The 14,421-nt window shown below is 42.0% G+C and overlaps 1 protein-coding gene across 1 annotated transcript in view; it reads left to right on the forward strand.

The window, feature by feature from the left end:
- Positions 1-14,421, forward strand: part of Sras (Ras converting CAAX endopeptidase Sras) — a 96,652-nt gene that overhangs the window by 48,508 nt on the left and 33,723 nt on the right. Inside the window, exons 5-6 of the mRNA XM_068356753.1 lie at positions 9,215-9,283; positions 9,444-9,506. Of these exons, the coding sequence (XP_068212854.1) occupies positions 9,215-9,283; positions 9,444-9,506 (132 nt within the window). The remainder of the gene's footprint in view (positions 1-9,214; positions 9,284-9,443; positions 9,507-14,421) is intronic.

Genomic DNA, 14,421 nt, shown 5'->3' on the forward strand with positions numbered 1-14,421 from the left:
ACTTCAGTGATCGATCCCGTTTGATTGCTTCTTCTTGAGTAACCCTGTGGTGTACTCTTCCAGGATGGGAGTGGATTTCTGGGAGAAGGTCACTGGTGGAGGAGGAGGACCTTGTGGCCATTTTCACCTCAAACCTTTAGAGATTATGCTATGAGCCCACAGACCGAAGGTCCAATGGTCTCAAAAGTGGTAAAGTCTACCCCCTACCGGGACCACCGCGTTGTGAGGGGGTGAATCTAGGTACTTTCCTTCTCCGAGCCCCCTTTTTTCTAGGTCCGTCTCGATGGCGAGACTGTCTTCTACTCCTGTAGCTTCCTCTCTGGTGTCCACGAGAGGAGCCTGAGGGTTCGGATCTAGGGCTGTATGCAGGTAAAACATCCCAACGGGGTTGGGCTGTGTACCTGGTGAATCAGTGAGGTAGACCACCTGATGAGGGGGATTTGGATGCATAGACGTCGAATCAGAGGGAGGCTGTGATGACGAGTGGGTAACCGACTATCGATTCCTGTCTGATAGAGGCCTCAGACAGAACGTATTTCCCACAACTAACCCGATCAGACCATCAAACGTGTAGGTCGAATTGGAAGGGCAGATCTTGGAATTATCGTACCCCCCAGACTGACAACATCCTGGTCCAGACAGATCGGGCCTGCCCTTTAGGAAATAATACTGTTACCTTCGGTACCTTGTCTAACCTAACCAAGGCAATCTCTTTCAATCGAACGAATCCGTTGAACGGGAATTCTAGTACCTGGGAGTAAATTCTAGGTCCCCCCAGAGGGAGGACGTCTATGCCTTTCCTTCATTTACAATAAATTTTTAACATTTGTGTTTGTCAACCCAAAAGGATATATTGTTCCTTGAAATACATGAAAATTTTTCCATTTAATTTTCTTGACAAAATAGATATCAGTTTTCGAGAAATATGGGATTTGAGAAAAGGATAGTTCGAGAAATTATTTTTCGAGCAATTGAATTTGAGAATTTGATTTTCGAGAAATTGCATTTGAGAAATTTACCTAAAATCGTTTTTTATATCTTGTAGGGGTTTATAAGAAAAATTTTTTGCGTAGGATGTAATAATTTTTAGTATGTATTTGTGCCCCCCCCCTCCTTGTTAAAGAGTAAGCTATGTAAGTGTATACAGTTGGTCCTCCTTATTTGCGGGTAATGCTTTCGAGCTCTCCTTACGTGTAAGAAATTCTGCAGGTTATAGGAAACTCTAAAGTAAGAATATGTTTATTTTATTTTAGTGTCTTTAAATATTCACTTCAGTATGGTAATTTTACTGTAAGTATCAGATGATATATTACATCATGTCAGTGAATGTACTGTTCTATAATAAAAAATAAAACTATGCTCTCTCTCTCTCTCTCTCTCTCTCTCTCTCTCTCTCTCTCTCTCTCTCTCTCTCTCTCTCAAGTGTAGGCCTTTTGATATGTTGCAATGCTGCATATTACATTACATCTCATCAGTGAATGTACTGTTCTGTAATAAAAAACGGATTTTGAGCGAAGCGAAAAATCTATTTTTGGGTGAGATAGCCATGTCGTCCTGATGGAAGGTTCCTATAAGTAGCTTCCAAGGGATATTTGAACTTCAGTGATGTTCCCAGAGAATTTACCTGTAGGTCTCCAGAATTCTAACTCCTGGCGCGAATATCCTTAAATTTTCTCTTAAAGATATCGCATAATCAGGGGACGTATGCTTGATACGACACATATCAGTCTTCACCCCGAACAGCGTTTTCGCCTCGAGGGAGAAGAGTGGCAAATTTGGAAGGGGAGCTGTTATCAAGGTTACCCTATTTCCCATCAAGATGGCGGTTATTCCTTGTAGCATTGAGCATGGTGCTACAGATATAGTAGTTTCGGGAGGGATCCTGCCAAGGCCTTTTCTATAGAAAAGGAGGGTGGGTCCATCAGGAGGACATGGCTATCTCAACCAAAAATAGATTTTTCGCTTAGCTCAAAATCCGTTTTTGGGGCTCGAGCCATGTCGTCCTGATGGAAGTTTACCAGAGAATTACTAGAAAGTACTGTATCTGTGGATTTTCATAGGTGCCTTAACCTTGGGACAATTTTCTATGGTCATCTGGACCATTGAAACAAATGATGTTACCGTTATCCGTCAATACCACTAATCATAGACAATGTTAGTACTTCCTGCCCCCTGCAGGGAAGAATCATACTAGACAGTAGAAAAGGGGCCTAAAGGTTAGCATATATTGTATGAACAAACATATGTATCCGCCAGATATACAAACGGTCTCACGTTTTTTATATATTGTCGGAACAATATAAGTATCAACTATATCTATTGTTTGTAAGCATACAATGATATGAGGTTTACTTAAATAAATAAGTACAAGAACTCTGGCATATTTAATGTGCAAATTGCAAGGCGAAATAGGACGCAATTACATTCTAATAGACATTTATTTCAAATAAATGGCTGAATGGAAAACGAGTGTAAGGAATGTAACGTGTTAAAGGAATTATATGCGCAACATATATAGAAAATATCTTTTTCCTCCGTGAAAGGGAAGAAATGATGAATGCTACTCTAAACTGAAAATTTTGATAAATTTTCCCAATATAAATTCTGTAAGTGTTGTATACTATCAACACTGTGTACTATGTACACACGGCACAAGAGCTATCTGTATAATTCCACACCTGAGATTTTGAACAGTCTTAGTGTCACCAATGGTGACACTCGCTATCACTTCGCTGTCCAAGATCAGCCTGATGAGTGCTGATATGCGTGGGTAGAGTTTTCCCTACATCAAAAGGACTGCCATGGCTTCCAAAATGTTGATGAGAAGGGCCTTGAATAGAGATGACTGAGTCCCTTAGACTTTCCTTTGCTGGGAGTGAAATCCCCATTTTTCCATTGAGGCATCTATGTGGATGATCATTGATGGTAGAGGCGGTTGTAAGAGCATAGTCCTCATTAGGCTCTTGGCCTTCAACCATGGGTTGAGAAGTGATCAAAGTAAGGCCGATATCGGTCATTTTTTATCTTCGAGCGTTTGATGCGTATCTTCTCCAGACTCCTGACGCATCTTTCAGCTGTGCTCTTAGCATTGGGTCTGTCACTGCTGCGAACTGGAGAGAGTTCAGTACTCTTCCCTGTTAGCGTCTTGAAATCTTGTTGTATTCCCGTAGTCTCTTGACCGACCCTTTGATCTCCTTCTTCCCTAAGAGAAAGGAAACACAACGTGACCTCAGGTTCCAATGGTTTTCTAGCCATTGAAACCTTTGAGCTGGAGAGAGTCGTGACTTCTTGAAGTTGATTTTGCATCCCAGATGTTCCAGGAACTGGGTTACTTCTTTGGATGCTTGCAGACCAGCCGCTTCGGGTGCTGCCCGCACCAGCCAGTCGTCCAGGTACTTTGTTACCTGAACAGTTTCTAGGCGTGGTTGTTGCACGACTGCGTCTGCCAATTTCTTGGAGATATTTGGGACTATGTTTAGTCCAAAGAGTATGGCTCTTAGAACATACTTTATCTTCTGTAATTTGAATCCTAGGTAAGAGGAGAGGGGGCGACTGACTAGAAGATGGCAATAGGCATTTGTCAGGTCTATCGAGACTGTGAATGCCTCTTTTTTTTTAATAGGGTCCTTATGTGTAGAACTTGTTTGAGTGGCGACAAGTCCTTCTTGGGAACACAAAACAGCCTTCCCTGGAATTTGATGGACTTCTCTTTCCTTATAACCTGTATGCTCAGGAGCTATAGGGTATACTCTTCTAATACGGGGTTGGAGTGTTGGAAGCGTTGAGGAAATAATAGTGGAGACATGTCTAGTTTCCATCCTAGTCCAATCTTGATTAGGCCTTGGGCCCAACGATCGAAGGTCCAACGATCCTGAAATTGTTGGAGCCTCCCTCCTACCGGAAGCGTCTCCTTGCTTTGATTGATTGGAGGGTTTACCTCCTCGACCGCCTACCTGGGGCACTGCGGTCATAGAAACTGTGGGATGTTGAGCAGACCGAGGAAAAAGTCTAGACTTCTTCGTCTTCCTTTTAGGTTGGGGACCCACATCCGGGGAAGACTTCCTCTTCTGGAGAAGGTTCCTATTCTCTGTGGTGGCTTTCTTGACAACCTCTTTAACTACTTCGTTTGGAAAGAGGTCTTTACCCCAGATGTTGGAAAATATCAGCTTCCTGGGTTCATGTTCCACTGTTGCAGCAGCGAACATGAACTCTCTACAGACTCTCCTAGCCTTCATAAAGGCATATAGGTCTTTTCCTAAGGTGGCTATATGCATTTTGGACAGGACCATGAGCATGTCTGGGGTACTTCGTTGGGCTGCACACATCTCACTGCAGTTTTGTAGGGATAAAGAGGCCGCAAGTCTTTCCTTTGTCTCTTGTTCCTTGCACAAGAGAAACTCAGAAAGTTTAGGGAGATTCTCGCTAAACTGTCGTCCAGCGATGGCTGCGTCCAGTTTCCCTACTGAGATGGTTAGGTGGACTTCCTTCCATTCCTTCTCCTGCATGGGCAAGGCTAGTGACAGAGGCCTGCACTCCTCAAGTGCAGGGCATGGTTTGCCTGCCTCCACTGCCTTGGCAACAGAGTTAAATGCCTTCCACGTAAAGGGGAATTCTATTGAAGCAGGAGCAAGAAAGGTAGGGTGTTTCTTGCTCAAGGCAGACACTTTTGACACCGAGTAACCCGCCTTTCTCAGGCTACTTGGCAAAAGAGCCTGTGCCTTATCGTGGTCGTAAATCATGACTTCCTTCGGTTCCGTCGCTATTTCTGATGTTGGTTCATGCTTCAGTCGAATGAAGCAATCAGGGAAAGCGTTTAAAGCTTGGCCAAAACTGGATTTCGTCTAAAGGGACTGCTCCCATCTTCTCTGAGATATAGAGTTTGCCGTCCTAAATCGGCATAAGCTCCGCATACCTCCAGGGATTGGTTTTGGAGCATGACGGGAGGTCTTGGTCTCTGGGTCGTTTGAATGACCCTCGGGAGGCGATGCGTAAAGCTTCACGGAGCTCTCTCTTTAATATGGCTTCCTTTGTTTCGCCTCGTTTGCGAATGCTCTTTATTAGACCCGTAAGATGGGCCAGTGTCTGGCTCATTTTGTCTAACAGTGGGGTAGAAGGTGAAGACGTCGAGGATAACGGCTCCAGGGCCGACACAGACGGAAGGAATTCCGACACGGCATCGTCATCTTCCTCCAGAGGTGCCTTCCTGCCCTCCGTCTCGAAGGCAATATGGACGCAGGGAGGTGTGAGTTGTGCTTGGGGCACCACCATTTCACTACTCGGTTTTGGGAACAGTAATCTACGCATCCTATCGTTAGGTAAGTATGGTCCCGGAGAGTTCTTCTGGAACCCTCTTACCCATTTGCGTAGTTTCTTACGTGCCGCATCCCTAGACTCCATTGACTTTGGGTCATCAAAACCTTCGGTCACTAAGGTCTGGCAGATATTGCAGACTTGGGGGTCCCAATATTGCAGGGATTCGGTAATAATATTGCTGGGGGCATGAGACCTGCATGCTTTTTTATCGTAAAAGTACTTACTCCTAAGATTGCAGAAGACTGCATCGCATTTCATCTGGGGTTCCTCCTGTAAAGAAAGGAAAACAAAATGAGTATACGATTGTTTATGTCACATGATAAACAAATATGCAATTAAAAATATTTTAATTAGTATAGCTTAGAATAGTAAGCTACAAAGAGATAGGGAAAGCCACATACTTGTGTATCCCCCCAGCCAATTGCTGTAACCTCCCCCCAATATTAAAATAAAAGAGTTTCCTTTACCAGGACAACTCAAAAGAAAAGGGTTCTAACCTCTAGGGATAGAAGAAGTGTACGCTGTCACTGACCCTTCAAATTATTTAATATGGTGGGGTAAGAATTAACTGATTACTAACCAGAGTATTGAAGGAATTCTATTTCAATATAGGTTCGGTCTCAGCAAAAGTCTGTATAAAGGTACACAAGATGTGTTAGAAATTAACTGCTGTATAATAATACTATAGGTTTCTGTTTGCATTATATACTATATTGCAAATATACTGGCTACTGTATAATTATATACTGTAGTACAGCCGGTGTGTTGCCGACCTAGCTAGCATTTGGCGGCCTGGTCCAGGCGGCATGTCGCTGACTGGACTAGTAATAAAAAAGACACATACCTGTGGATCAGCCAATTGATGTGACCTTCCCTTCCAATATTAACCATAGAGTTTCCTGATGAGGGAAGCTCAAAGATAAGGGTTCTAACCTTTAAGGATAGAAAGTGTACTACCACTGGCCCTTGTAAATAATTTAGTATTGTAGGGTAAATTTTTAAAACTGATTTCTAATCAGAGTATTGGAGGAATTCTATTCTTTCAATATAGGATTGGTCTCAGCAAAAGACTGGGCAAGGACTGCCTTATTACTATGTATGTTTACACTAAATAAGGATGTAAGTATATAACTTACTGCCTTCCTCCAGAAAGAAGGTTCAAATGGAAGGGGAGAATGCATCATTCAGGCTTCCATCCAACCACAAGGACCGTTGCCGGCATATGGCCGGCTGGTTAGTACCTGGCGGCACTGATACAGTGTGAGTAAGTACCTGTCGCCGCCGGCCCGACAGCTTACCCCGGATTACAGAATTTGTGGACGGCAGTCCAAGGGAGGACTGAAGAACCTTGGTGACAGAAGGGTCTCCCACCAGCAGCCGTCATGGCTGGCACCACCTTCCCGGATCCTTGTCCATAAGGGAAAGCTGAGTGACTAAACAGCTGCTATGTAGGAGCCCGGCTGGCCCCGCAACCCGCTGGCAAGCGGTGAGGTTGCAGGACGACGGCCATGGTAAAAGAAGGGTTTCCCACTGGCAGCCATCATGGCTGGCACAACCTTCCCGGATCCTTGTCCATGAGGGAAAGCTGAGTGACTAAACAGCTGCTCTGTAGGAGCCCGGCCAGCCCCGCAACCTGTCGGCAAGCAGTGGGATTGAAGGACGACGGCCATAGTTAAAAGGACAGAGAGGGGCAGGGAAAAGGGTCCTGTATAAAGTGTAGAAGGTGGCGGCAATGCTGCCACCCCCACTACACAAGGGAGACACTCTGTTTCAGTATCGGCGCCGTCCTAGGTGGCAGAAGAATGTCTATTCTTCAACCTAGGGTCTGCCGAAATAGTGTTACGAGGGGCCGGCAGGTTTGCCACCCCCTCTCAACAGGGAGAAACATTGTTTCAGTGCCGGTGCCATTCTAGGCGGCAGAAGAATGTCTATTCTTCAGCCTAGGGTTTGCCAGCACAGGACTAGTCTTCTAAACTGCAGGGAGAAGGTGGCGGCATCATACCACCACCTCAGGTGTGGTTTAGGGAGGTTTAGCCTCCTATGCTGGCGGCTATAAGCTGGCAGGGGAGTGACTACTCACCCTGCTGCTCTGCCGCCGGCAGAAAGACTGAATACTCTGAGATTCTGTCAAAAACCAAAGCCGTACACTCGCCGGCAAAGGTGAGACAGAAAAAACCCTAGCCTAGTCAAGCCGGAGTGAACTACTCTATGGCAAGACCGGAAAGGGCACTCAGAGAGAAAGAGGGATTACCCTTAACCCTCCAAAGGAGACAAGTATCGAGTTATATAATTCTAGGAGATGTACTATCTCCCTTAGAATCAATAAAACGATACACGAGAGTAAACGGGAAAATGTCTGAAAGTATACTACATTGCCTAGGCTACCCATCATCTAGGCTAGGTAGCCTAGGCAAGACGAGATCTCGGTTACCTAAATCACCGAAACTCTAACGTATACAATCGACTAAGAAAGAGGAAAATTATGCTTACCAGAAATATCTTTACAAGTATAATTATGTTTAAATAGCTTTCATAATTTATTAATGCTATTTCAACCGGGAAAGTCATTCTGCTAACTAAATAACACATGCATAACGAACGACAGCGCCAATGGCACCTCCGGTAACAGGCATAGCTCCTAAGCACAATAAATTACTCTAATTTCACTGTGAAACAGGAGCTAAAAATATATACACTGTAAAGAATCAATACCCAACTTTCCAGAGGCGAAAGAAGCTGGAGATTGCATAATAATCCTCGCAAAATCGATCAAAAACGTTGATCAACAGGGAACATCACCAAGCAAAATCGCTATAAAAATAGGAATAACCGCCATCTTGATACTCAATAGTAGTATGGGAAATAGGGTAACCTTGATAACGGCTCCCCTTCCAAATTTGCCACTCTTCCCCCTTGAGGCGAAAACGCTATTCGGGGTGAAGATCGCTATGTGTCGTAGCAAGCATACGTCCCCTGATTATGAGATATCCTTAAGAGAAAATTAAGGTTATTCGCGCCAGGATTTAGAATTCCGGAGACCTAAAGGTAAATTCTCTTGGAATATCTCTCTCTCTCTCTCTCCTCTCTCTCTCTCTCCTCTCTCTCTCTCTCTCTCTCTCTCTCTCTCTCTCTCTCTCTCTCTCTTTGTACATAGAAAAGTTGGAAGACCCAAGCCTATGTAACTGAGGACTATGAAGCATGAAGTAGGAGATAATGAATGGAGGAGTATTGATTTAAAAGGTCACGATAAAGATAACTGGTAAAATCTAGCCGAAGCCCTTAGCATCAATAGGCATAGGGGGAGATGATGATGATGATATATATTGCATATTGCTGTAATAATATGGTATATTCCATTATGATAATAACAATAATAATGATGATGAGTTAAAAACAAACATAATACACAATAGTTTCTTTGCCAATTCCTGCAAACTCTTTAACCCTAAGGGCTTCATGTCATATTATACCCATACTGTAGAAAGATTTACCAATAGGAATGATTAAGAGAGGCTCTAATATGATGAATTCACCCTCAATTGACATTAGTCATAATAGAATACCCCCCATAAGATATTATCCATTTCAGATGGTCTAGACTCTAGATCAGTGGTTCTCAAACTTTTTCATGAGCGACCCTATTTGAAACATTTCATTCCTTCGCGACCCAGAGAATAATTCAATTAAGCAACTGAAATACACTGAAACACTGAAAGCATGATAATGTTCCTGTGTCCCTGCGACCCATCAAAATTGATCTCGCGACCCATAGTTTGAGAACCACTGCTCTAGATACAATAGCCAACTGGTAAACTGCACTCTATTTTAGATTTTTCTTAGCAGTCTCGATTGCTGTCTTGTATTAGACAATCATTTTTTATGATGCCAATTTTTTTTCCAGCTCATTTACATCATGCAGTTGACCGGTTTCGTGTTGGTATAGAATTACCGGCAGTTATTCTCATATCCTGTAAGTTATAAGATAGTTATGTTATACTGTAGTGGCTTGAAATTGCATTTTGAGTTATAAAATACTAGCTTTTGACTGCCATGGTTGCTTTTGGGATTTTAATCCCCCCCAGTATGATTTTGAGGTAAATAATGGTACATAATAATTCATTTTTTTACAGGCTTCCAGTTTCTGTACACATCCGTTTTTGGCTTTTATTCATCTTTCCTCTTTATCAGAACAGGTACTGTATTTGTTGCATTGTTTTTGTTGACTACAGTAGTGTAATGGTTTATTGTATATTTTTTACATATGACTCGTGGTCCCGTTATGTTATATAATGATGATAATTAGATACTTGAATTCTTCTTAGTTTTATAGATATTCAGTGTTTCTATAAGAATACAAACTTGGATTTTCACCTCTGCCAACAAAGTTGGAAGAAGGTTATGTTTTTCCCCCCTGTTTGTGGTTTGTGAACAGCTTCCTGGCCACAATTTTAATCGTAAAGTAATTAAATTTTCAGGGGTTAACTGTTATGTAAACTGATAATAATTAAATTTTCGAAGGTCAAGGTCAAGGTTAAGCAAAATGTCCAATTCACGTGATCTGCTATAAGTTTGGACATCATTGTCACAGAGATTTTAAACTTGGTTCATATTTGAGTGTATGAAAATCCACAATTAATGCATGTCAAGGTCAAGGTCAAGCAAAAGCTTGAGAAATAAGCTGCCGCGGTGGAGTTCTACACTCTACTGAGTGCCCCTCTAGTTATACTACTGTATTGAGGAACCCTTTCTAAGTGAGGATTGGCGTCAATGACTTTAGATGTCAGGGTGCCAGAAAACTCCAAATCTATCAATCTGAGTGAGGATACCTTAACATGGGGAAAGGGTTTGTGTAATGCTATGATCAGTAAAGCTGTAATAGTTAGGGCCACTCTATGGTTTGCTGTGAGTAGTCAGACATAAGTCTCCCACCATCACCAATCTTTAGTGGCCAGAGTGGGGATGAAAACTGGCTAAACCCTAGACAATGTCAGGATGCAAGAAAACTCCAAATCAATCAATCAATCTGAGTGAAGATACCTTAAAATATTGAAAGAGTGTGTGTATTGCCATGATCAATAAAGCTGTACTATTTGGGGGCCACCCATACTAGGTTGGTTTGCTGTGGGTGATCAGAGAAAAGTCTCCCATCATCACCAATGTCAGAATGATGTTGAAAACGGACTAAACCCCAGACATGGATAAACACATGTCTGAGGGTTTTGTCCTGCTGTGGCCTGATTGGTATCGTCTCTGCCTGGTATTTCCCAGTCGGGGGTTCGAGTCCTGCTCAGACTCGTTAGTGCCATTAGTGTCTGCAGCCTTACCATCCATGTGAGCTAAGGGGGGGGGGGGGGGAGCCTATAGGTCTATCTGCTGAGTCTCAGCAGCCACTGCCTGGCCCTCCCTGGTCCTAGCTTGGGTGGAGAGGAGGCTTGGGCACTGATCATATAATATATGGTCAGTCTCTAGGGCATTGTCCTGATTGCTAGGGTAATGTCACTGTCCCTTGCCTCTGCCATTCATGAGCAACCTTTAAAACCTTTAAATGACTGCATTTGTTGTTGTTGCATTGAGGAACAAAAAGTTAGTTTACAAATGTCTTCTATTTGTTACTATGTGTATACAAACATTTCATCCATGAAAATAAGGATGTCTTTTCTTTAGTGAAGAAAGGGCATAAATCATTAATGATAGTTGGTGCAAGAGGGAAGCTCTTCCCACCCACCTGTCACAAGTAGCTAGCCACTTCTGTCTTTGGCTGTGTCACACACAGACATGCCCCTGCATTTCTCTCTCTACTGCTGGATCTTTTCTTAGGTTTGTTTGTGATAAGAGTCGATTTTTTTTTTTATTTAATTTTTTTGTGAGTACTCTTACCTATAAGCTGAAGTGCACGAAAAGGTAAGCATGTAGTAGAGTTAATTTTGTTCCTTTGAGAGAGATTAGCTCACCAAACTTTCAACTGGGCTCCACAAGGCACTAGAAGAGTTGGAAGACTCAGACCTACATGGCTGAGGATTATGAAGTGTGAAATGAAAGATGACCAATGGAGAATTATTGATTTAAAAGTTCAAGATAGAGATGACTGGCAAAATCTAACCGAGGCCTTTTGCGTCAATAGGCGTAGGAGGAGACAATGATGATAATGATGCTGATAAGAAGACAAGCCTATGGAACCCCATGTACTGTGTACCTTTGTGCCCATCCTTTGGATAGTGTTCTCGCTCTTTCAATTAGGAAGATGATGAACTCAGAGTGTAACTCTGCTTGTTTAGTGGTAGGTTCTTTACCTTGGTTCTGACTGAGTTTCGCCCTACTTGCATGCCCAATAGTGAAAATTTTTTGTCTGACGGGCTCATTTGGTGCTTACAGTGCTTCCCAGATGGGGATCTCGGTATTACAGTGTCAGTAAGTGTTCCCAGTGTTCCCCTTGTAACAAAATCCCAAGTGCTGTGGTTTGTGTTGCAGCAGAGGAAGCAGAATTGTGGCTTCCTCCTCAGAGGGAGTGTAGTCATCATCAATTGCCCAGACCATGACTCCTCTGTGAAGGAAGATTGGTTGGCAAGGGGAGGAGACTTCACCCTCCCTTCCTCCTCTACCAGTCTCTTCTTTCTCCTCCATTCCTCATGTTAAACATTTTGCCCTTAGGGAGATGTGAATTTACTTTGTGCTGAGTTTTTTTCCGAGCCCTGGTCCCTAATTCCATGGCCATTTTCTTAATGCGCTGATTTTTGCGGAAAATCAAATTTTAAAAAAAATTCATCATTTTAAAAGGTTAAAGGTGTCTGGTTTCAGTTCCATCAGAACAGATGCTCGCCAGAACGTCAGCCGGGCAAGCCCAACCCCCCACTGTGGGGCCCAACCACAGCGGTAGACTCCCCAGTAAACAGCTTAAACTCACGGTCCTGGGCGGGGATCAATCTCTTGCCACGCGAATGCTAGGCAAACGCATTACCATTTTTTACGTCAGCAAATTAAAGAACTGTAAAATTGTATTGAAAGCTAGATTTAAACACACTGTAGAAAATATCACAGAGAAAACATGGTTGAACAAGAGTGTGACGTAAAATACTAGGGCTATGTCTGCTGACGCTAAGATGAGACTGCATATATCATTTGCGTTGCTTACGTTAGATCGTACACCATGCTATTGGCTAATATATGAGTCGACCAATCAGGACCTAATATTATTATTGTTATCATTAGTTAAGCTACAACCATAGCTGGAAAAGCAAAATGCTATAAGCCCAAGGGCTCCAACAGGGAAAAATAGCCCAGTTTGGAAAGGAAATAAGGAAATAAATAAACGATATAAGTAATGAAAAATTAAAATAAAATATTTTAAAAACATTGACATTAAAACAGATATTTGATATATACACTATAAAAGGACTTACGTAAGCCTGTTTAACATAAAAACATTTGCTGTGAGTTTGAACTCTTGAGGTTCTACTGATTTAACTACCCGATTAGGAAGATCATTCCACAACTTGGTCACAGCTGGAATAAAACTTCTAGAGTACTGTGTAGTATTGAGCCTCATGATGGAGAAGGCCTGACTACTAAAATTAACTGCATACCTAGTATTATGAACAGGATGGAACTGTCTGGGAAGATCTGAATGTAAAGGATGGTCAGAATTATAAAAAATCTTATGCAACATGCATAATGAACTAATTGAATGATGTTGCCAGAGATAAATATCTAGATCAGGAATAAGAAATTTAATAAACTGTAAGTTCCTGTCCAACAAAATAAGATGAGAATCAGCAGCTGAAGAGCAGACGGGAGAACAATACTCGAAACAAGGTAAAATGAAAAATTTAAAACACTTCTTCAGAATAGATTGATCAACAAAAATCTTGAGACTTTCTCAATAAGCCAATTTTTTGTACAATTGAAGAAGACACTGACCTAATGTGTTTCTCAAAAGTAAATTTTCTGTTGAGAATCACACTTAAAATTTCAAAAGTCATACAAAGTTAAAGAAACATTATCAATGCTGAGATCAGGATGTTGAGGAGTCACAATCCTTGACCTTACATTCATACTTTGAGTTTTGTTAGGATTCAACTTCATGCCCCATAATTTGCACCATGCACTAATCTTAGCTAGATCTCTATCAAGGGATTCACCAACCCCAGATCTACATTCAGGAGATGGAAGTGATGCAAAGAGAGTAGCATCCTCTGCATATGCAACAAGCTTGTTTTCCACACCAAACCATATGTCATGTGTATATAGTATGAAAAGTGATGGGGCAAGCACACTACTTTGAGGAACACCAGATATCACATTTTTATACTCACTATAGTACCCATCCACAACAACTCTTATGTGATCTATTACTTTAAAATTCAATAATGATGCTAAGAAACGACCCACCCTCCCCCAACTGTTTGAGTTTGAAAACAAGGGCCTCATGATTAACACGGTCAGAGGCAGCACTAAAATCAAGGCCAATCATACGAACTTCCTGACCACAAGCAAGGGCTTTCTGTACAGCATTGGAGATTGTAAGAAGGGCATCACATGCTTCAAGGCCTTTACAAAAACCAAATTGCAAACTAGGGAACAGATGGTTACCTTCAGCAAACCTGTTAAGAAGTTTCGCCAAAAGATGTCAAAAACTTTAGATAGTATGGGAGTTATGGAAATTGGGCAGTAATCAGTTGGACTTGAGCTACCACAAACACATTTACAGTGGAGTAACATTACCAATTCTCCAACAAGTGCTAAAAGCTCCTCTTCTTGCTAACTTGTGCAAAATAACAGAAAACTTTGAAGCTAAGAAATCTGCTGTCTTTATAAAAAACAGGGGAAAAATACCATTTGGGTCTGTATTCTGGGGGTTGATTGGCCCTCAAAGCGCTGTATATCTACGAGTATTACTGTATTTCGTTCTTGTGTATTTTGTGATACTTTTGTTAAGATTTTTGTTTTAATTTCAATCAAACCCCATGATGACACCTAAGATTGGCTTTGCAGTAGGTATTCATTGTCATCATTCAATTTTCATTGGAGTACATATCTTAGCTGAATACCCCATACAGAAATTATTAAAATTATTCAGGAATAAGATTAAGTGTGCATGTAGAAAATGATCTT

The sequence above is a fragment of the Palaemon carinicauda genome, chromosome 33 (assembly GCF_036898095.1).
Source record: "Palaemon carinicauda isolate YSFRI2023 chromosome 33, ASM3689809v2, whole genome shotgun sequence".
Classification (NCBI taxonomy): Eukaryota; Metazoa; Arthropoda; class Malacostraca; order Decapoda; family Palaemonidae; genus Palaemon; species Palaemon carinicauda.